General features: G+C 39.4%; 1 protein-coding gene and 1 pseudogene across 1 annotated transcript; both read left to right on the plus strand.

The window, feature by feature from the left end:
* Positions 10091-15451, plus strand: LOC107640959. The gene is made up of 5 exons (XM_016344464.2): positions 10091-10260; positions 13855-13937; positions 14081-14303; positions 14525-14611; positions 15112-15451. Coding segments are annotated over exons 1-5 (564 nt in total). The 3' UTR covers positions 15113-15451.
* LOC107643914 lies at positions 16846-24497 on the plus strand (annotated as a pseudogene).

The following is a 24614-nucleotide window of genomic DNA, read 5'->3' on the forward strand; positions in this document are numbered from 1 at the left end:
TCTCTAAGTGAAACTTGATATATGCCAAGCAAGAAGTTACCAGTAGGAGTCGTCTCAGCCATAGTATACCCAAAATGATGCCTGTCGAACAAAGTGATGGTGAAGTATCTCAAATCTCTCAAGTTGCAGTCTATTGCTTTCACCAAAGCCTGTCCAGTCCTCAATTGCACCTCTGTTGTTTGTCCTCACATAATAAACAACTCTGCAAGCCTTTCGTACATAGACTTCACCAACGATGTGACTGGGAGGTTCCTTGTATCCTTTAAGACAAATATAATGCATTCAGAGATGTTGGTGGTCATGTGGCAAAAGCATCTCCCACTATCCTGATGCTAGGTCCACTTATCATATTTCATTCAGTGTACCCAATCACACATAACCAGATTCTCAGTCGGTATAATATCAAACCAGTAACCAAACTCCACCTCAGTCTTCGCATATGAAGCATTCACAAGTAGCTTTTTTGCATCTTGACCCTTGAAACTCAACGAAAAGTTTGCCACCACATGACGATGTAGAATGCTCGATAAGCACGTGGAGCTAGCCAACCTCTATCAGGGGCCTCCAGCTAGCCTTGATGCTATTATGCCTATCGGAGATAACAAGAATACCCTCTTGTAGCATCACATGCTGTCGTAGGTTGGACAAGAAAAAAGACTACGACTCCGCATTTTCTTCCTTCACAAGTGAAAATACAACCAGTAAGATGTTCGAGTTTCCATCTTGCGTTATAGCCAGAAGCAAGGTACCCCATATTTGCCATACAAGTGAGTACTATCGATACTCACTAGTGACTTGCAATGTCGAAAGGCTTCAATGCAAGGAGGAAATGTCCAAAAAATACGTTGAAAATACACTGTAGATTCATCAACCTGATCTTCAACTCTAATCGGAGAAGTCTTCAACATAGCAATTGTGTCGACCATAGTGGATTGGACTCCAAGCATCCAACGTGGCAACTCATCGTAGAACTCTTCCCAATCACTATAAATCTATGCTATTACCTTCTACTTTTCCAGCCGAACCTTCCTGTAAGTTGGCTTGAACCCATAAGTTGCTTTTGTTACTTCCTGCAACACCTTTATCGTAACCACAGCATCCACTCTAACCAATGGAAAGGTCCTCGCACAAATGACGTCGTAATCAAGCTGTCAGTGATTGCTTGAATCGATGTAGCTAAGCAAGTGTGCGGTCCATTATACCTTCCAACCTCCCAGGTACCTTTTCGTGCATGAAGTGAGATGTGAATCAACTACGTGTAACCTTTGCCAAATTCCTTGTATTTTTCATGGTACTTAAGATGATCAGACTCTAACATCTTGTATTCAACCCCACGACGGATGCTTTAATCCTTCACAATAGGGGTGTTCAAATCCAAATCGATCCAAATTAAACCGCTCATCCAATTCGATCCAAACCGAAAACCGATTAAAACCGCACTAATTCGGATTTGATTGTATTCTATTTTTTGCAAACCGCTGGATTGGATCGGATTTCGGATCTACTTTTCATAACCGATCCAATCCAATCCAAACCGCACAATGTGCTATAATATTATTATTTTATTATTATATTTACAATTATACTTATAACATGTTCAATTTGTTATACATTTTTCTATTATTCATGTATTATTATTATTTAATAAATATTTTATGTTCAAAATGTTATTTATTTATTTATTTTAACTAACCTATAATTTTATTTCTATTGTTATGTTATTGTTAGCTTTTTAAGATATTGTTAAGACTTGTTATGTCATTGTTGATTATTTAAAATTTTATGTTGAGACTTGTTATATGTATTTAATTTTTTTTATTTAAAAAACCGCAAATCCAAACCGATCCAAACCGCTTGTAATCGGATCAGATCGGATCGAATTTCCAAAAAAAATTTCATCCAATCCAAACCGCACTGCACATAAATTAAGCATTCGGATCGGATGACTTTTTTCCTTAAAACCGAACCAAACCGCACCGCGAACACCCCTACTTCACAATCAACAAAACTTCTTTTCTCAATTTGAAATTCTGTAGGAGCGGTTCTATGATACAATCCTTGACCCCCAAAGACAGCATCTACGTCTGGCTTTTACCCCATAACCTCCAAGTTTAGGGTTGAAAAGTGCGGAGGATATTGCTGTGCCGGAACTTGATAGGCCCTACTGTGTACGTGGATTGCTCATTGTATCCTCATCACTGCCCCCAACTATATCGACAGGCTCTTCGTCTGAATTATCCTCTCACATTGTATTCTCAACTCTATTAGGTTCACTGTCGCCTACACAATCAGAAATCATGACAGAGAATTAGTCATCTCAATTGCCAGCCGGCGGAACGAACGGTTCTCCAATACTCCACAACCATCTTCATCCGCATGGTTCATATCAATCGCAAAGGATGGAAATGCAATGAACGAACAAGATGGTGCAACCACAGGAATCGAACTAGAAGCACCCCCAAGGCAGTCGACTAAGGATTCAGAGCTGATATCCCCCTAAGTGTCGACACCATCCTCTAACTTTGCATACAACTCGTGTGTTCTGACCTCTGGAAGACTTCTCTGACAATGAAACAGAACCTACAGATCTTCATCAGACCCTATCACAAATGTATCATACTTGAAACCGGTTGAGACAACTGCAATAGGGATCTTATAAAATAACTTCTTTGCTCACTTAGTCCCAAACACCCTAAACTTCTGCAATATACTGGTTTTTAGATCTGACAAGGTATTCGATGAACGGATAAATACACTCAAGGGATCCTTGTCGGTGAACTTCACACCCTCTCTTTGACTTTTATGGATTTTTCCAGAGCAATAAACTAATGCTAAGAAACTATCCCCACTAGACATTGTGGAAAGGAAAAGTCTAGGGGGCCAGCAACTTTGTTAAATTCTGGCCAGCATGTAACCAGTAAAAAAGAGTGAGCCATTGGATGAAATCTCACATCAATCTCACACCATTAAAACCATTATTGATGGCTATTTGATGGCTACAAATCATAAAAGTTGCTGGCCCTCTAGCATTCCTCTTGTGAAAATGATACTCTCCTTAACAATTACCTTCAGTTGGTATATATAGATGCTCGAACTATTCATAATCTGCTACTGGTCCCAATGGATTGTCACTGCACATAAACCGCTACAAGGTTGTCGTGGTTTATGGCCAATTTTTAGTCTTCATAAACCGTTACAGAGATGGCACAGTTTATGCACAAATTGTAAAAACATGGTAGCCACTAGCGATTTATATAGAGTAGAACTAAGACATGGATGTAACAAGTTCTAGACTGTTATATTTGTGTAAATATGAATCCCAATTATTTTATTCATGTCATTTGTCCTTAATTTTTGTGGATTTTTTTAAATAAATTAGTTATTTGTTAAACTAGTTGACTTATAATTTAAATTAATTTGTTGTGTAAACATTTTTTGGGAGAATTTTTTATTGTGAAATTTTTATAGCTTTATAGGGTTACACATTTTTTATTCGGATTTTTTATTGTTTACTAGAGGCCTCACCTACTTCTTCCCAAGAAAGAGAGTCACACACGTCTACCACCGGCGGCCATTGTCCCCTACTTGAGGCAAGCTGGCTTCGGCGACGCAGTGCTACTTAGGAATTTTGCATTTGACAATGCCCTGATTACGACATTAGTGGAGTGTTGGCGGCCTGAGACCCACACCTTTCACTTGTCGTGGGGTGAGTGCACCATCACCCTACAGAACGTTGCATACCACCTCTGGCTACGTGCGCATGAAGAGCCAGTGGGTAGGTGCTTCCATGATTTCCACACATGGTACCGGACCGAGGCTTGGGAGTTGGTGGAGCGGCTACTTGGTGCCAAGCCTCCTGCAGTCCGGCAGCAGGGTGCGCAGGCAAAGGAGTCTTTCTCCCTCAAGCTGGCATGGCTTCGGGAGCAACTCCGACAGATGTCCGATATTGATGATCCAGCCACCCTTCGATAGTACGCGAGGTGTTACATACTGTTGATGATTAGGGGTTACTTGATGACTGATAAGTCAAATAATTAAGTCCATCTCCGGTGGCTCCCACTACTAGATGGCTTTCAGAGGTGCCGTTCTCTGTCTTACATTGCTAGCATGGACGTACTATTTTCTATGCTCTGCAGCACACCACTCCATAACAGACATCGTACGATGCACTCCTCTGTTAGTATCTTGACTATATCAGAGATTTCTCCAGTGGTGTCCACCTGAGCGACATGTTTACATGTAACCATGGTGCGAGGTAATTGTTCACTACGATTTTATTATTCTTCGTTTATATAATTCAATATGATGTGCAATTAATTGAATCATGGTTATTCTCGAAAATATCCACATGTTGATAGGTATGACACAGTAGAGCAGGGACCAACACGAACTGAGAGTCCTGCGATGGCGTCGGACGTTAGATCAGTTACAGTTGGATGAGGTGAGTGAGTTACCCTTTTATTCGGTTACATATGCATAAATTACTTATACTTTTTTAGTACATGTCACTGATTATTATTTTACAACGTACATTGTAGTTCCTGCGGACTCTCTACGATGACCCTGCACTGCAGGACATCTGCCCACTATGACTGAAGGAAGAGGCAAAGTGAGGGACATGGATGTCTGTTGTTCCGCTCGTCTACTTCAACATAGTTGAATTATACCATGTCGACCAGGTGAAGCGCCAGTTTGATGGTGAGTAGCCAGTACTAGGGAACGCAGTCAACGTTGATAGGTTCTTAACTACCATAGGACGGGGCAAGGACGTTTGGTGGCCTACTAAGCTTCGGGAGTGGTACGATCGGTGGAGGGCTCGGTTTGGGGAGGGATACCGGATATCCATTTAACCGTGCACAGACTATCGACTAATGCGGGAATATGTGGATTGGTATCATCAAGCTTGCCATGTTAGACACTTGTCAGGGCAAAATGTGCTTGATGACCCTAGGCTGTTGGACTTACCGAGAGACGTGTAGCCTTTTGCCAGCTAGTCGAGGGACGTCCTACACCTTCCTCGGAACGTGCCTGACTGTCGTTGACTGGCCAAGGAGGTTCGGCCGGACACCTAGAGGCCTACCAAGAAAGAGAGCGCGGAGGAGTTGCAGGACCTCGGAGGGACAGGGTTAGGCTTCGCAGGAAGCGCTTGGACGTTGAGTCCGAGGAGAAGGCTAAGTATCATCGACAGGAGGAGCACAGGGATATGCCAGGCAAGTTCGATGACTCACCCCCACCACCACCACCTCCTCCACCATCACCACCACCACATTAGCCACCTGGTTCACATTCACAGGGATCTTGGGACGATTGGGATACTGGCCCACCTAGATGCCATGACGTCGGGGCATCCAGCAGTCGTCACGAGGCATTGGACGTAGATGAGATCCAGTTCGAGGAGGCATTCCATATTCACACCACCGACCAGGACACGATGCAGCGCATCACGGAGCAATTCTGCACGGGTAGAGAGCAGAGCATGGGGCATGTCCATCAACAGTCATCTACTCCTATGTCTACCTCAGTCTGGGCACCGTACATTTCACCGGGACCTAGCTCCTCCTATGGTACACATGGCTGAATAGTGCACAGTATGCGACACCGCATCATTGGACTATGGGCTTCTCATGACAACATCCTAACCGAGGTCGACACCACTTTGTCCTTCACCTGGTCAACAGCAGTATCAGCCTCATCCAAATGTACAGGTGCCTTACCTAAACAATTACTATGGCCCTACTCATCCACTTTCATTACAGCGACCACCTTAGTCACAGATCCATCTGTAGGTCACCTACAGCTTCCTCCAGACCCACGCACTAGCAAACCTCACTGATAGGCACGGCCTCCGCCCTATGGCACCGGACACCACCTGCATTACCATGGTGATCAGCACCGGACAACCTCTCAGGATATGCCCAATTTGTTTGCATAAATCACACCTTTTCTCTCGATGCTCACCCTCGTCCATCTTATTACGAAACCTGGAAAAAACATGTCTGCTAGTAGCCTTCCTACTCATAGCTGGATTAGGACACAACCGTGTCCCGAACCACTTCGGCCAAAACTTATCGTTTTAGTATCAGTGGAAACTCCGTCTCATACACCTTGAACACAATGGATTGCAAGTACACTAGATGCACGTATGGACCCTATCCAACACTAGCAGCGGCACAAGCGGCAAGCGCATGATAACATGGAAAATGAAGTGATTGAAAAATGTCACAGTCACACGTACCTGCCGTCAAGCAAACATAGAACGAGCCTTGTGACCAACCTTCAAAAGGCTCTAACTTCTCAACCACAAACACTGAAGCCCGTCCGTCGTAGTGAGTAATGCACATCTTTGAGATTCCTTCTCTGTTTTTTTAGTAGCAGCTATCAGCCATTGAAAAAATTGATTCCCTGCCACCATTTGTGTCTGTGCTTTCCTGCTCTTCCTGACGAACAACTATTGTAGTCTCTTGTAAGTGCATCACACGATGGCCGAAATGGGCAAATAACGGGTACCCATAAGTGCCGCATTCATGCACTTGGACAGGTTCATTGTCATGTGCTCAAACTGGCGACCACCATCGTAGTGTTGTAGCCAGATCTCTTTGTTGAACCTACCAGCCCAGTCTGCATCTCTCGCGACAAACCCCTCAAGGCATCCATGTACCAATCATACCCAGCTTTGCTTGGACTATAAGCAGCGTTTATTAAATATCGTTTGTCCTTAGCAGACTTGAAACGAGACATAAAGGTTGCGACCGTGTGCCAGACACAATAAGCATGAAACGCTCTAGGAGGCTGCCAGCCACTGTTGTCGGCTCTCAATGCAGCATTGATCGCCTGGATCTGTCGAAAATAATCAACAGGCTATCTGATGGGGTGACATGTTGTCTCAAATTTGTAAGGAAGAACGACCAGAACTCGATGCTCTCAGACTCAACAACTGCAAAAGCAACAGGAAGAATGTTGCTGTTGCCGTCTTGTGTCACTGTAATAAGCAAAACACTACCATATTTGCCATACAGGTGTGTGCCATCGACGGAGATGAATAGCTTACAATGCTTGAATGCCTCTGATGACAAGTCATCTTAACCTAGCTTTACTAGTCTTTTTCTTTATTTCTATTAGGTTTTATGCACTTTCTTGCATTCTAAGTAAGTAATTTGGAATGGAAATGTATGGTTTCTTTGAATCAAACAACCACCATTCAATTGATGCTAAATCATGAGGATTAAGCTAAATTTAATTGATTTTTAATGATTTATAAAACTTGTGAATTTGGTGATACTTTGATTGGTTGTTTTGATTAATTGTAGGTAAAGAAAAGAAGAAAATAAGAAAGCGTTGCCTAAGAAGTGTGGCTCAAGGAAGAGAAGAGTGTGGCAAAGAAAAGTGGAAAGCGTGGCACATGGAAGGAGGGAAGCCACGAAGCTCTCCCCAAGAGCCCAGTGCTCTCCAAGGGAGCGCAACACTGAACCAAGGAGGCAAGCTTCAATGCTCTGCTCCCCTTAAGAGCTGAGCACAATTTGAGAAACAAGAAACAAAGAAAGGAAAAACAATGCTCAGCTCTCCAAGGGAGCATTATCAGGCTCTCACAAGAAATAAATCCAAGGAAATGTTTGCCAAATGTTTTCTCTAAGATTCGAACCCATGGGACCTCTCCTTGGAAGCTCCAATGCTCAGCTCACAAGGAGAGCAGAGCGCTACTCCTTGGTGCATCACACAAGAGCTTGACACGGACCAAGGAAGGCAAGGCGTGCAACATTTGACACGGCCAGGGAGCTGAGCGCACAAGACATGCACACAAGGCACCAATGCTCTGCTCCCTACTTGAGCAGAGCATTCCCCTGATGCTTCTCCCAGCCAAGGCATGCGACAAGGGATCTCCAACATAAGCTCCAATGCTCTGCTCCCCACTTGAGCTGAGCATCCTCCTGGGAGCAATTTTCACATTGGTTGAAAATTCAATCAAAAATCCAATTAAATTCAAATCTTCACCAAATTAAAAAGCCCACTCAAATTCTAAAATCCAAGAATAGAAAGTGTATAAATAGGAGCTAGTTTGATTTAATTAGGACCTCTCAACTTTACTATAAAATTTTCTTTGAACTTTCATTTTCATTTTGGAGCTTTTATTTTTGAATTTATATCTAAGAGAATTGGGAAGGGGAATTGATCTATCTTCTTCCTTGTTCTTGCTTGAGCACTCTTTTATTTTCTTGCTTTTGATCTTGGGTGGAGAATTGAAGAACTTCTGTTTCAATCTCACTTTGAGATCTCTTGTTTACTTTTCTGCATAATTCAATTTCCATTTCTATTTACTGTATCTTCTTCTACACTTTCTGCAATTTACTTTTCTTTATTTCTTTTGCAATTGTTCTTGTTGGATCAAGGAAGGATTTGAGATCTAGACTTATTTTCTAGTCTCTTTCACTCCTGAGATCTTCAACCTTCTTTTAAATTGCTGCAAATTAAGCATCTGTCACTTTTTGTTTCAATTCCTCAAGCATTTCTACTTTTCTATTGAGATCTATTTTACTTCAATTCACCTTCTACTCTTCTGTTTAATTGCAATTCACTTGCTCTTGTTTAAATTCTACAATCCCAATTCCCAATTCCTTTTATAATTCAAGCAATTTACATTTCTTGTACTTTAAGATTCAGCCATTTACATTTCTTGCAATTTAAGTTTCTGCAATTTACATTACTTGTTCTTTAAGATTCAGCACTTTTATTTTCTGTTCTCTTTAATTTACTGCAATTCTTCTTTGTCTCCTTATAATTCATGCAATTTAGTTTCTGCCAAATACAAACCACTCAACCAATACTTGATTCGCTTGACTAAATCAACCACTAAACTAAAATTGCTCAATCCTTCAATCCCTGTGGGATTGACCTCACTCATGTGAGTTATTATTACTTGATGCGACCCGGTCCACTTGCCGGTGAGTTTTGTGTTGGATCGTTTTCCACACATCAAGTTTTTGGCGCCGTTGCCGGGGATTGAATTAGATTGACAATGATTAAGTGAAGTGGAGATCTAGATCAAGCACTTTTTCTTTTCTGTTTCTTTAATTTTTGACTAACACACTAACTGTTTGAATTTTTGCTTAAACTAACTAAAACCCCACTTTAGTAATAGAGTGGAGTTCTTCTGGTTTTTCTGTCTCTGTGTGAATCCTATGCCATTGCTTGATTGAATATATGAGAGAAATAATTTTCTCCTATTGGTCTTTCAAGTCTATTAACTGTTTGACATATTGTGTCAACTAACCCTCTGACCATATTTTGGTATGAGTATATTCAATCTTCATTTAGACTGTTTGTGACTATGCAGATCATGAAGGAAACGTCAACGAATCCTAGCTATTGTGGGAGTAATGTCATCACCCCAGATAACAATGCAACACATGAATTGAAGCATCCACTCATCACCATGAATGATGTTGCTCAATGGCTTGAAGTCTTCCCACAAGGAAACATAATCGGAGGGGAAGATCTAATGAGTGAATTCCTAGCCAAGCTGAAACAACCCCAGGGAATTGATACGCTAAAGGTAGAAGTGCAATCATTCACACAAGAGAAGGGAGTAGTGGAAATTGAAGGTGTCAGTGCAGTCATGGCCCAAAGCAAGCAGATACATCAACAGCTTTAGCAACAACTAAAACTGATGGACAGAAAAATCGATGAGCTGCGAACTACTGTGGCAAATGCACATAACCTACCTCAAAATCCCCATGGTTGGAATCAATCTGAAAAAGGTTTTGGAGCAATTAACTGTGGGCAACAAAATCATGACCAATCACACTCTCCAAGTAGTACCTCAAGCATGTTCCAACACAAGTTCTAAGGTGATGTGTACAACCCACCCTGGAGGACTCATTACAACTAGAGGAGGAGTGAGCACCAGAATCAAGGACCAAGGGACTTCAACCACAACAACCCCAATTTTCCAAACCAGCAAAAATATCACCATACCAACATCAACCACTACACACCACCACCACAACACTCACCCTTCCAACCTCAGACACCTCACAACAAACCAATCTCACAAGACTCTCAGAAGATCACCAACTTGAAAATCTTAATAGAGAGAATGATGAAGCACCAAGATGAGATAACACAGAATCAGGAAACCTCAATCAGAAGAATTGAGAAGCAAATGGCACAACTAGCTAAGCACCTTGCAGAAATGGGTGAGGAAAGGGCAAATACTTCCCCCAGAGCCACTGAAGACAACCTGAAAGACAATGAGAAAGTTGCCAGGTGTGAAAAAGGGAAAGCAATCATAGAGGCAAGTGAGAAGAGGGCTACGGGAAAAGAAGCAATCATCAAAGAAAAGCACCACAGAGAAGTTCCTCAAGAAGAAATGGAGAAAAGAAAGCCCACAATAAGAGGAGAAAATCAAAGGAAACAGAAGCTTCAACTTCCATGATCAGAGGATGGAGGATGTCAAGCTAGTGACAATAAAGAAGCGCTTGTTGGGAGGCAACCCAACTTGAGAAAGTTATCTTTTCATAGCTATTTTAATGAAAAGATCAATTAGTTTATCTATACTGCAAGAGGCTAAGTTTGGTGTTGCACACCAAAACAATATAAGGGAGAATGAAGTATTCTAAGTTTGGTGTCCCACCAAAATTTCATCATAAAACATATTCTCACCTTCGGCACAATGCTAGCTTCAAACATTTAGATAAACTAGTTAACTATTCTGCTATTTCCTAATCTTTAGTTTTATTATCATTGGTAAAGAAAAAGAAGTACTACATATGGTCAGTCTGATGCATGAGAACCATTGGCAAGGTACTAAGTTTGGTGTTCCCACACCAAAGTAAGTTCAAAAGCCCACAAATAACTCATGCATGCTAACCATTTTTCAAGTGCTTGGGAACAAGCAACTTTCAATATCATTGCAGAGTATCATACAAGCTTTTGGAAGAATTAAGCATCGTCGACCAAAAAGAGGAAAAAGGAATGTAAAGACCAGCAATGATGATGATGAGGAGTAAAGCAAGCAAACTTCAAAAGGTTGTATTGTTGAGTGATTATTTTGCATCACTGCTATGATTGAAAGTGATAATATACCCCTATCTGTCTTCCTGTCTAGCATAGTTTCTATGTAATTCAATAATTAAGATGCTTGATCATTCACAACCCTATAATCTCCAAACTTGTCTACACTCAATATCTCAAAAATGCACCACATGAAAGTTCTTTGAAAAGAAGGATTGAGGAATTAAACAATTTTGAGGCAAGCAAAAGATTAGGAGAAGTGGTGGTTCTAGTTGTACGATTATGCATTGAGGTTGCATGCTTATGAAAACTTGCATGGGAGCTCATAGGCAGGACATAGAGTTCAAAGAAGTATTGTGGAGATTCTCAAACATTTATTGATCCAAGAAGCAGCAAACAAAAGAAAATAAATAAAATACAAAAACAAAAGAACATGGCCCAAGGCTCTGAGCATCAATTATTAGGCAGAAAAGAAGAAAGAAACAAGAACTCAAAGAGTTGTTATCCTAGTAAATGCTTGTGGTCGAATGTGTCAAAGAGAGAGGCTTGAGCAAGTAAATCCTTAGGGGTGCTTTAACACCTAATACCTTAAAACCAACTGGTTTAGGAGTATTGATTGAAATCTTATCTAAAGAGCCGCTTTGAGACATGACACTTAGAGTCAAAACCAAAACATAGAAATCATAAGCTGCTTCAAGGTGATTACATATAAAGAGATCTCCATGATACCATTTGGATGAAAGTCCTAAGACCTAAGACTTCTAGGATGTAGGGACTAGTAAGCACTGAAGCCCTTGTATGAGCATATAATTTAGAGTTCACCCCACTGTCACTTAATCACTTCACTCACAGGACAATACAAGTTATTCGTCAACCCATTCCAATTGAAAGAACCTTTGAGCATAATTATCTTCTTGCTTGGGGACAAGCAAGTTTTAAGTTTGGTATTGTGATGACAAGTCATCTTAACCTAGCTTTACTAGTCTTTTTCTTTATTTCTATTAGGTTTTATGCACTTTCTTGCATTCTAAGTAAGTAATTTGGAATGGAAATGTATGGTTTCTTTGAATCAAACAACCACCATTCAATTGATGCTAAATCATGAGGATTAAGCTAAATTTAATTGATTTTTAATGATTTATAAACCTTGTGAATTTGGTGATACTTTGATTGGTTGTTTTGATTAATTGTAGGTGAAGAAAAGAAGAAAATAAGAAAGCGTTGCCTAAAAAGTGTGGCTCAAGGAAGAGAAGAGTGTGGCAAAGAAAAGTGGAAAGCGTGGCACATGGAAGGAGGGAAGCCACGAAGCTCTCCCCAAGAGCCCAGTGCTCTCCAAGGGAGCGCAACAATGAACCAAGGAGGCAAGCTTCAATGCTCTGCTCCCCTTGAGAGCTGAGCACAATTTGAGAAACAAGAAACAAGGAAAGGAAAAACAATGCTCAGCTCTCCAAGGGAGGATTATCGGGCTCTCACAAGAAATAAATCCAAGGAAATGTTTGCCAAATGTTCTCTCCAAGATTCGAACCCATGATCCTGGGAGCAATTTTCACATGGGCTGAAAATTCAATCAAAAATCCAATTAAATTCAAATCTTCACCAAATTAAAAAGCCCACTTAAATTCTAAAATCCAAGAATAGAAAGTATATAAATAGGAGCTAGTTTGATTTAATTAGGACCTCTCGACTTTACTTTAAAATTTTCTTTAAACTTTCATTTTCATTTTGGAGCTTTTATTTTTGAATTTAGATCTAAGAGAATTGGGATGGGGAATTGATCTCTCTTCTTCCTTGTTCTTGCTTGAGCACTCTTTTATTTTCTTGCTTTTGATCTTGGGTGGAGAATTGAAGAACTTCTGTTTCAATCTTACCTTGAGATCTCTTGTTTACTTTTCTACATAATTCAATTTCCATTTCTGTTTACTGCATCTTCTTCTACACTTTCTGCAATTTACTTTTCTTTATTTCTTTGCAATTGTTCTTGTTGGATCAAGGAAGGATTTGAGATCTAGACTTATTTTCTAGTCTCTTCCACTCCTGAGATCTTCAACCTTCTTTTAAATTGCTGCAAATTAAGCATCTGTCACTTTTTGTTTTAATTCCTCAAGCATTTCTACTTTTCTGTTGAGATCTATTTTACTTCAATTCACCTTCTACTCTTCTGTTTAATTGCAATTCACTTGCTCTTGTTTAAATTCTGCAATCCCAATTCCCAATTCCTTTTATAATTCCAGCAATTTACATTCTTGTACTTTAAGATTCAGCCATTTACATTTCTTGCAATTTAAGTTTCTGCAATTTACATTACTTATTCTTTAAGATTCAGCACTTTTATTTTCTGTTCTCTTTAATTTACTGCAATTTTTCTTTGTCTCCTTATAATTCATGCAATTTAGTTTCTGCCAAATACAAACCACTCAACCAATACTTGATTCGCTTGACTAAATCAACCACTAAACTAAAATTTCTCAATTCTTCAATCCCTGTGGGATCGACCTCACTCATGTGAGTTATTATTACTTGATGCGACCTGGTCCACTTACCGGTGAGTTTTGTGTTGGATCGTTTTCCACACATCAGCCTCCACACAGGCAGGGAAGGCCTAGAATACCTTGTCAAACATGCTACAGTCGTGCATGATAAGGTGTCCATCATAGTATGGTACGACCTTGAACTCACATATTGTTCCAGGACAACAACTCTACAGTGCTTGCAGCAACCTAGGCACCTTATTGTATGACTCCTCCCAATCACCATATATCTGTGCAATTACCTTTTGCTTCGCCATCCAGACCTTTCTATACAAGGGTTTAAAGTGATAGCTTTGCCTAACTGCACCTTATGGTACAGGGATGTTGACACCGATAGGTTGGACTGTATCAATGGCAGGATAACACGACAGATGAGACTGCTGTCCAACTGTCTGAGACATGGTTGGTGCTAAACATGCCTCCACTATTACGATCACACATTCACCACCACTAGACATTTTGGCTTATTTTTCTGAAGAAAAACGGAAGAGAGGAAGAAGTGAGATGTTTGTGAAGAATACAAAAGGTTGTACATCCTTTTATAGCTGTAAATCGCACCTCACATCAACTCACCGCCGGCCTGTCATCTTCTTCATCTCGCCAGAGATGGTGCGCCTCCAATGACATCTCAACCTCACCTCACCGTCGCGTTTTGGGTCGCAAGCCGTCCCCTTCGTCGCGGCTCCTTGTTCCGCGGCTCCACGTCGTCGTCGTCGCCGTCATCGTGTCCTCTCCATCCTCTGCGTCCTCTCTCGGACTATCGGACAGGTTGGTGGTCTCCTCATTGCTCATTCTTCACTTCTCTGCGTTCTGCATTATCTCTGATTTTTTAATTATTCTGTTTATGATATATTTGTTAATTCTTGATCATGAAATTCTGTTTATTGGTGTTATATTTATGTTATATTTTTAGTTACTTTATTGTCTTGTTTCCCTGATATTTGTTTATGGTAATATTTTAAGTATTTCTAAATCTTCTGCCATTGCAGTTTGTGCTTGTTTCGTTGGCTGGGTGGGGCGCATTCATCTATGGGAATTACAAGTTCTTCACTAGAGGCAAGGGCAACAAAGAAGTGGTACATAATTTTACCTTCATTAGAAGTCCGAATTCAATTTTGTGGCTACTTCTTACACTCTGAATTTGCGTGGCAATTTATCTTCTTCTCATGATTTTACTTGATAAAGTTTCTATGGTTGCTTGTTACATTTAATTCTACAAAAACTTAATGAGAAATTATTTATCCTTCTAATTTATAAACAAAGAAACTAATGAGTGCTTTTTATGTTCTCACTATTTAGAAATCAGGAGAATATTTAGGAAGATGTTGAGGAAGATATATCATTATTGAATTGTAATTGGCATGGTTTCTAAGTTTGGGTTCTCTTTCTTCAATTCATGAAATTACCAACCTAGTTTATGAGGTTCCGAATTTCAGTTAGATATGCTAAATGTGACTGGCATGATTAGGCTAAATGCATATTCTAGCATTCATATATCATTCACAAATTTTATTTTCGGATTTTCTGTGCATCATATCAACTTGCTTAGGACTCATCTTGTCATGTCTTGCTGCAGAAAGTTGAAGAAGCACCAAACAAGGCTTGAGGTTGTTACTCCATAGAAGCGATATACCAGTTGCTTAATAAGTTTCCCTACTTAGATTTAGTTATAGGTATTGTGTTATTTACCGTTATGGTATTTCTATTACCATGCAAATTATCATCAAAGTTTTTAGCATTTTGTAGATTAGAAGCTTCGCTGCTGGGTTTGAATTTTAACTTTAATTAAACTCTTTCATAACATGATATTCGTCAACCATATTGTATGCCCTTTGGTACATATTGGTATATATGAGACGAATTCTTGTAAGTTGAAATTGATCTACCTTTGATATTATTTGTGATACACAACTAAACATATGCATTAACACTAGAATATATTTAAATAAACATTTTATTATAATGAAAAAAGGGAAGTTATTTTTATATTTTTTTATTTATATAGAACCGGTTTTATCAGTTCAACCAGTGATTTATCAGTTAAACCGGTAAACTAGTAAACCAATAACATGACCGGTTTGATCACCGGTTCGGTTCTTACAACTATGCATCACGGCCTACAATTCCTTGATTGCTAGTCAATGATGAACTCCAACATTTAATAATGAATGTAACGGCATCCAAAATAATGAAATATCCAGCAGCAGCATCACCAAAAATGTGATCATACTACAAACACAATATACTATCCACCCTCTTACTCATCGAATGACTTTGGCATTCTCATCAACAACTTTGATGAGAATAACACCAAAGTCACCATTATCAAATCATCTTACAACTGAGTATCAAGTATCAACATCAATTTCCAAACCTTGTGGTGGCCTCATGTAAACCTCCTCCTTGAGTACGCCATGCAAGAATGCAGTATTTACATCAACTTGTTTAAGCATCCAACCTTTCATGGCAGCCAAGGCTAGCACAATCCTTAGTGTTTTCAGTTTTACCACTGGGCTAAATGTGTCTAGATAATCAATACCAGCCACTTGTGTATACCCTTTTGCTACTAACTGTGCCTTGTACCTTTCTATCGAACCGTCCGGGTTGTGTTTTATCTTGAAGACCCACTTACTTCCAATCGCTTTCTTCCCATGAGGCAGAGTTGTAAGCCTCCATGTTTTGTTCATTTTAAGAGCCTTAAGCTCAGCATTGATCGCATCTTGCCAACAGGGTTGTAACACCGCCTCCTCATAGCACTTTGGCTCGATATCATTGGTTAGTGCAAGTGAATATGCTTTATGTAATGCAGAAAGAGATTCATAAGACACAAAGTCTGCTTTTGCTCAAGGGTGAACTCCAGTGTGTCACTTCCAACTCTCTCTAAATGGGAGGAACGCGATGAATTGTCGTGCTCATTGAGTTTTCTTGATTCACTCTCAGTGTTCATTGCTGCTGCAAAGCTTCCATTTTCAGAAAAAGTTCTCTACGGGGAAAAAATGGCAGTGAACTTTAAGTTTCAGTGTTTCACTGCTTTTTAAAAATAAATAAATAAATAACTAAATTAAATTAATTTAAATAATTCCTCCAATAAAAATACAGGACTAGTGAAGTCAAGTCAAGTCAAGTCAATGAGTGCGCATTATCCACGCAACTAGGAATAGCGGAAGAAGCGCACGATAGCCTCCACGGAACTCCGGTGCGCCGTTCACGATCCTCGGTGGCTCGTTGCCAAGCCTCACCGGTTTCGGATACACCTTCACACCCCCATTGTTAATTTGCACATTTGCCCCTCCCCACATACCGTGTCGCTTCGTGTACCAAAACAAGATCTTGTACTTCACCGCGGTCGCAAAATCCACCCGGAAATACACCTTCCCGTCCATCCCCGCCGCCGGCGTAAGGTTTCCGACGAAGGAGGCAGAGCTAGGCTTATGCGCCTTCTTCTGGCGGCCCTGGTAGAAAGGAGCGACGGCGGTGGAGTTGGAGAGTAGGCGCGTGGTATTTTGGGAGAGGAAGACGGAGATGTTGACCCGAACGGCGTCGTATTTGATCCCTTTGTCTTTGTTAGGGTTCGTGAACTTTATTTTGAATAAAACGGTGTCGTTTTTTGTTGTTGACGGAAGGGATCTGTTGAGGGCAGGAACGTAAATTGACTCGAGATAGAATTTTGGTTGGTCAACACGGAGGGAGAGCCAGAAGAAAAGGGCGGTGAGGCCCATGGTTATTATGAAGCTGAAGCAGCATGAGCAGCAGCTGTGTTGCTCCGCCATCTGCCGTGGTGGGGGTGGTGGTGATACCGCCGGGAGTCGAGAGAGAGAAAGAGAGGGAAGGAAAAAAATGTAGAGATAGAGTTTTGACTGTTGAGTGCGTCCCGGTTTCTTTATTTGCTGCAGCTTTTTATTTTTATTTTTGTTAACGGCTTCCTTAAAGGGAATATATACGGACCGAGAATCAAATTTAAAAGAAATTGCGAAATTTTATTTTATTTTTAATTTTTTATTCAAAGTTTATAATTTCTGACCAACTTTGTTTAGTTTTGCTTTCTTTTTGTTCATTGTGTTTAAATATTCTATGTCTTATTTAACACTCCCTACTTAATTAATATTTACGAAAATAAATTGTAGTTTAAATGGCTCCTAGATTCCCCCTTTTTCTCCTTATGTAACCGGGAAAAAGCTATATTACTTACCATACTAAAATTAATAACATCTTATTAATATGAAAAATAATTGAGGTGAATTAAACTTGTTACTTGATTTTATTTTTGTGCGTTGATGGATGCTTATGCTGTTTTTCAATGCTTATTCACTAAGCTTGGTTTATGTGCAGTGCCACTTCATCCGCTGCCACCTCGAAGGGTAGTGGTTATGGTTTTGCTGATAAGGTTTGTGACACTTGTCACTTTACTCTCTTTCAGTTTATTTTTTACTATATTTGTTTCCGTTGCTGTTATTGCCAATGGGGACTGGATGTTTTACAATGAGAGATGAATATGATAAGGATTTAGTGTAAGGTTGATTGAATTGTGATTCAGCTTATAGCATTCCTTTCCATAGGTTTGGTAGTTTCATAGCGATGACCAATTACTTGTCATGCAAAGACATTTTTCATTTGAAAATGTTACTCATTGATAGAGTTACTGACGGTTTCAGATTTCTGATGGCATGACTATACAAATTCACACAGTTAATCTATTACTTGAAACACGTGGTGGTGGGGGCGCGCGTCGAAAAGTGGGAGCAACATGGTAAATTCTTGTTTCTTGATGCTCAGAATTTGGTTTATTTGTGCTCTACCAACCCTGTCAACTGTTATGATTTGGAATGAATTGAAATCGAAATTGAAACTGACGTGGACATCTTAGTCTCTGATGGGTCTATCAAGTATTTTTTAAGTATAAACCTAAAGAATTTCACTTTATGTTTGGCTCAAGTACTATGTTTTTAAGTTTTCCCTGAAATCTATTTATAGGGCACCACCAATGGCATCTATCACAATACATAACCTTTCGCTGTATACCACAAATGAAAGCTGGCAGAGTGGCAGGTATTTGTTGAAACCCAGGCTTAAAAATCTGACACCTTTGCATATGGCATTTTATTGAAAGATTTGCCTTTACAGGTTGTAAATCTTAAGGAAGCACGGGAATTCTCCAGTAACAAGAAATATATATATGTCTTCAAAGTAATTACCTCCTTCTCTAGTTTTAATATGCTTATATGTGTAATCTGTATTGATTTGCTTTTATTTCTTTCATTTTGCTTATTTTACAGTTGTCATTTAGTTATATGATTAGAATACATAGTTCCGATAAGTTTTATTGAAAAATAAAAAGAATGGTTCATAAAAAGCAATTATACTTTTAGCTATACTCTCAAGGTTGTGGATGTTATGTTGCTTTTATTGGCATTACCATCTAATAATTCATACATGTTTTTCTTTTTTCTTTCTCAGAAACTAGAATGGGAATCTTTGTCTATTGATCTTTTGCCTCATCCTGACATGTTCGCGGATGCTGCATTAGGCTTCTCTGAAGAGGGATCAAACCTGAGAGATGATGATGGTGCAAAGCGAGTATTCTTTGGAGGAGAGCGTTTTATTGAAGGAATATCAGGAGAAGCATATGTAAATATAGTTCCTACAACTAATCTTATAAACATCTGTTTTATGTTTGAATGTTTGAGTCATGAAATATAGCTGGAATTTATAACTGCCAGATAACAGTTCAGAGAACTGACTTGAACAGTCCACTTGGGCTTGAGGTTCAGTTGCACATCAATGAAGCTGTTTGCCCTGCACTAAGTGAACCTGGTAAGTAAAAGGGCACATGTAATGTTTCTTGTATCCACATTGAATTGATACACATGGCATCATTGTGACATCACTGACATGAGTTACTACAACATGTATGAGCAGGGCTACGCGCACTTCTCCGCTTTATGACAGGATTATATGTCTGTCTAAACAAGGGTGATGTTGATTTAAAGACTCAGCAGGTTTCACACTGTTTTTTAACTTTTCAGTTTTTCAGAATACCCATCCTCAGTAGTTTCCTTTGAATAAAAATATTGTTTCATTTTGACATCCTTTGAGTGTTTCTGTAATTGAATCATAGCAGCGATCAACTGAAGCTGCTGGGCGTTCTCTGGTCTCGATTGTTGTAGATCATATATTTCTTTGCATTAAAGATACTGGTTTGTTGCTAGCCACATAGCTTTCTTTTTAGATAAATTTAAACCTCTTTCAATTATATAGTCAAATTCAGAGTTAATAAATGATCCAACCAATGACAATAACTTGCAGAATTCCAGCTTGAGCTTTTGCTGCAGTCCCTCTTTTTCTCTCGGGTAATGCTTTATTTTCATATTCATTTTGGTGGGGAGGGGGTCTTTGGAGGCTCCATTAGTAACAAGATATGCACTATGCAGAAACAAACAAGTAAACAAAAGGAATACAAAATTGTAGCTGCTATATTTGTTTTGCCAATGTGATTTTAGTGTGATAAGTTTATTTCTTATAACTAAGCTAATCATTCTTGGAGAAAGGTAAGAAAAGAAAGCTCCTTATATTATCTGGATGATTCATGCTATGGTTGAATGTATGGTGCAAAGGTTAAGATGTCACATGCTTTTAACAAATGTGCTTTTAAGATGTCATATTGCCATGTTATTTCCCCTTATTGTGCAATGTTATCAGGCTATCAGTGAGTTATACTGTTTCATGTACTTTTGCAGGCCAGTCTTTCTGAAGGAGAGAATGACAATAACTTGACCAAGATTACAATTGGTGGAATAATTTTAAGGTTTGTGCCTTTGTGCTCTGTCCATAAAACCACTTTCATGGTTAGATCCTGCATTAAATCCTGAGCAGTTAATGCAAATTGACAAGAGGAGAGAAAAAAAAAAGGGTTTCTCATATGCTCTAGTTGATCAATCATTTTGGTGGCTTTTGATAGTTTTAATGGCACAATAATCTGTTTTCCTTCCTAAGTTGACTGTACTAATCACTATATCGTAACAACGTAACTAGGTTGCTTGTTATCATTGGAATGCAGGGACATCTATTCATCTCCGCAGTGTACACTAGTGCAACCATCGATGCAAGCTGTCACAAAAGATGCTTTCCATGTGCCTGAATTTGGTATTAAGTTATGAACACGTTTCTTGAAAATAATATATCACTTTACCAATGCTTAACAACTGGTTTTTAAATCCTTTCTTTTGGCAGCTAGAAGCTTTTGCCCTCCAATATACCCTCTAGGAGAACAGCAGTGGCAAGTGATTGAGGGAATCCATCTAATATGCCTCCATGCACTTCAAGTCATGCCTTCACCACTTCCACCATCCTTTGCTTCTCAGACAGTTATTGATTGTCAGCCTCTTATGGTATGTGCATCATCTTTCAATAAATATCTTGTTACAGACGTATAGTGCATCTTTTTTGTCTTTTTTTTTTTTGTCAATTATATGTTTGATGATCTTTGTATATTTGTTCAGGTTCATCTTCAGGAGGAAACATGCCTGAGGATATCCTCATTCTTAGCTGATGATATTGTTGTCAGTCCTGGTGACATTCTACCGGACTTCTCAATAAAATCTTTTATTTTCAGTCTCAAGGGGCTTGACCTTACAGTTCCACTAGACAACATTGAAACTGATATTTCTAAAATCTATATGGATAATAATACAGTTCAGACCTCCTTCACTGGAGCAAGACTCCAAATTGAAAACCTTTTCTTTTCTGATTCACCCTCATTGAAACTAAGAATGCTGAACCTGGAAAAGGATCCTGCTTGTTTTAGTCTTTGGGAAGGTCAACCGATCGATGCTAGCCAGAAGAAGTGGACTGCCAGAGCATCGCAGCTTACTTTGTCCCTGGAGGCATGTAATGACAAAATCAAACTTCAAAATTACCTTGGACAAACTGGAGGACTGTTGAGATGTGTTGATCTCAAAGATTCTTGCATTGAAGTAGCTATGGCAACTGCTGATGGCAGTCCACTGTTACATATTCCTCCTTCAGGGGGTATTGTCAGGGTTGGAGTTGCTTGTGGACAGTATCTATCCAACACTTCTGTTGAACAATTATTTTTTGTCCTGGACGTCTATGGTTATTTTGGGCGAGTTAGTGAGAAAATAGCTATGGTCGGGAAAAGGAAACAACTAGAGGACATTAGAGACAAGTCTTTTAGTGGAAAGCTGATGGACAAGGTTCCCAGTGATACTGCTGTGAGTTTAACAGTAAAGGACCTCCAACTTAGATTTCTAGAGTCTTCGGTGAATGTTGAGGGAATGCCTTTAGTACAGTTTATCGGAGATGATCTATTCATTAATGCCGCCCATAAAACCCTTGGAGGGGCTATTGTTGTTTCATCTACTTTACGGTGGGAGAGTGTCCAGATAGATTGTGTGGATGCTGAGGGGCACTTACCATGTGAAAATGGATCATTCTTGAGTCCTAGCGAAAATGTTCCCTCACCAAGTGATAATGGATATCCTCATCTTAGAGCTGTTTTTTGGGTAGATAAGAATAAGAAACATCCAATGAATGGAAATGCTCATTCAATCCCTTTTCTAGACATCAGTATGGTTCATGTCATTCCACTAAATGAGCAAGATATGGAGTCTCATAGTTTAAATGTGTCAGCTTCTGTTTCTGGTGTTCGACTTGGTGGAGGAATGAACTATGCTGAAGCCCTCCTGCATAGATTTGGAATACTTGGACCTGATGGAGGCCCTGGGACAGGCCTTTCAAAAGGGTTGGAAAACTTACAAAAAGGACCCTTATCAAAACTTTTTAAGACAACACCTCTCATGGTTGATAATTCAGAAGATGGTATGAAGCAATTTCACCTGATTTTTTCTAGTTGCTATATTTGCTTATTACATAAAATAGATTTGTTTTGTGTTGCATAGACTTATTTTGCTAAGTATACATTTCTTACTTGCTGAACTTTTTGCTAGCTGAAAGTATGAGACAAGGGGAGGAAACCAGTTTTCCACACCTGAAGAAGCCAGATGACGTGGATGTAACTATAGAATTGAGACTGGTTATTTGCTCTTGAAGGTGCAGATCAGATGGCTGAACAGTGGTGGTTCTCCAGTCTTGAGGTTGTAGACAGAGAAGAGAGGTGTTGGCACACAACTTTCCGTGGTTTACGAGTAAATGCAAAAAGTAGCCCAAAGAAGGTTCTGAATGGCAAAGCACAATTGCATCGGATAAAACAAAATCCAATAGAGCTTGTTACGGTAGAAAAAGCTTCCTTCTGAGTTTCAAAGATTTAATGCAATCTGTTTGTGTAAATTTTTCTCCAAATTACTGCAGAATTAAGAATTTTCTTTCTCCTTTGAGAATGATAAAATTCAATATCCTTACTGATTGGTTTTCTACGTGTATCTCTTTTCTGTTTCTTGTCTATCATCCAGATATGTCTTACCCCTTTCATACACCTTACCTTATTGAGCTTGCACTTACAGGTAGGAATTGAAGGGCTACGAATATTAAAGCCTCATATCCAAAAGGGCAATCCTCCATCAATGTTAATTGCAGACGGGGATAAAGAAAATAGTAACACAACTGAGGGAGTTGGTCTTGAAGTTCGCTTGATATTATGTGAGGACAACACTGATGACATAGTGAATTGGGAAGTGGAAGACATAAAGTTCACTGTTAAACAACCGGTAATGGGAATTTCATAGTTAGATATAGGTCATTGTCTCATGAATGTTGCGTTTGATGATGATTGTACCTTGCAGATTGAAGCAGCAGTAACCAAGGATGAGCTTCAGCACCTCACTTTGCTGTGCAAATCTGAAATTGATTCAATTGGCCGAATCACTGCTGGAGTTTTGCGGCTGCTTAAGCTGGAAGGTTCTGTTGGTCAGGCTGTAATAGATCAACTTGGTAACCTAGGTATGCTTTCCAGTTTCTAATGTTTCTGAATTAATTTTCATCGGACATATCTTGTTCTTTTAATTTCTATTTATTATTGTTATGTTATAGCCTTCAGTAAACTAAATATATAGGTAATGGATAGTGATTTGAAGCAAGGTTTAATGAATCCAAGTGGTTGGTTCATTGATGACAACTAGTGATCATGTCATGTATGATACTTAGAATGCTCGGCAAATCAATGGAAAACTATGATGCAACGCTATCACTCTCTAGGCCTTCTAGCTTTGGTTGATTGTATAGCTTATTGATCCTTTGGCTATACATTTGTGCTTACTTTTCCTACTCCCTTTGTTTCTAACTAAATAACTGTATACTCGGACAAATTATAACCAATAATGTTATGATGATTTGCAGGTAGTTTCTACTGTTTCTAGTAATGGTACCAACAATGGTATAGTTATTTGTAGTAGTTTTCTAATATTCTAAACATGGTACGGTGACTTGCAGGAAGCGAGGGCATTGACAAGATTTTCTCTTCTGAAAAGGTTACCAGAGATGGTAGTGTTGTTGGTAATAGAGGACATTCTCCCTTACCAAGCGGGGTTAATGAAGGACCACACAAAACCATGGAAGAGACATTAACTCAGCTTGAGGAAGTGGTTGTAGAGTCACAGGCTAAACTCAGTGAACTAATCACTCATGTTGGTACTTCGGAGTTCGGACTCTTCTTCCACTCAGCACCGTACCATTGTCAAACTAAGTCAAAAGATTGAGACCATGCAGGGCCTATTGATGCAGTTGAGGAATCAACTTTAAAGGCCCTATACCTTTTGTTGATGTACAATTTTAAGTTACGAGATTTAATCTACATAGGATATGATTCTTGTGTATATAGTATACAAAATTGCAAACTCTTGTTGGGTGTTGTATCAGTGAGGCAGAAATTAAGCTTCGTCTCGTTGGTATAACAAAGTTTTGTCTCATTGGTATAAAAATTTTGTCCCCCTTGAAAATGTAGCAAAAAATTCAACGTAAAAAAGGTAGTTCTCAAAGGCCTTGGCAGTTTAATGAGGCAGGAGAAAATTCCAGATTTGAACGTTATATACACAATTTTTTAACGATGTTCAATGCTAATAGATACCACAGTTACAAACTTACAACAACCAGGTGTGTAGTGCACAGCAA

This window comes from Arachis ipaensis, chromosome B05, assembly GCF_000816755.2.
Source record: "Arachis ipaensis cultivar K30076 chromosome B05, Araip1.1, whole genome shotgun sequence".
Classification (NCBI taxonomy): Eukaryota; Viridiplantae; Streptophyta; class Magnoliopsida; order Fabales; family Fabaceae; genus Arachis; species Arachis ipaensis.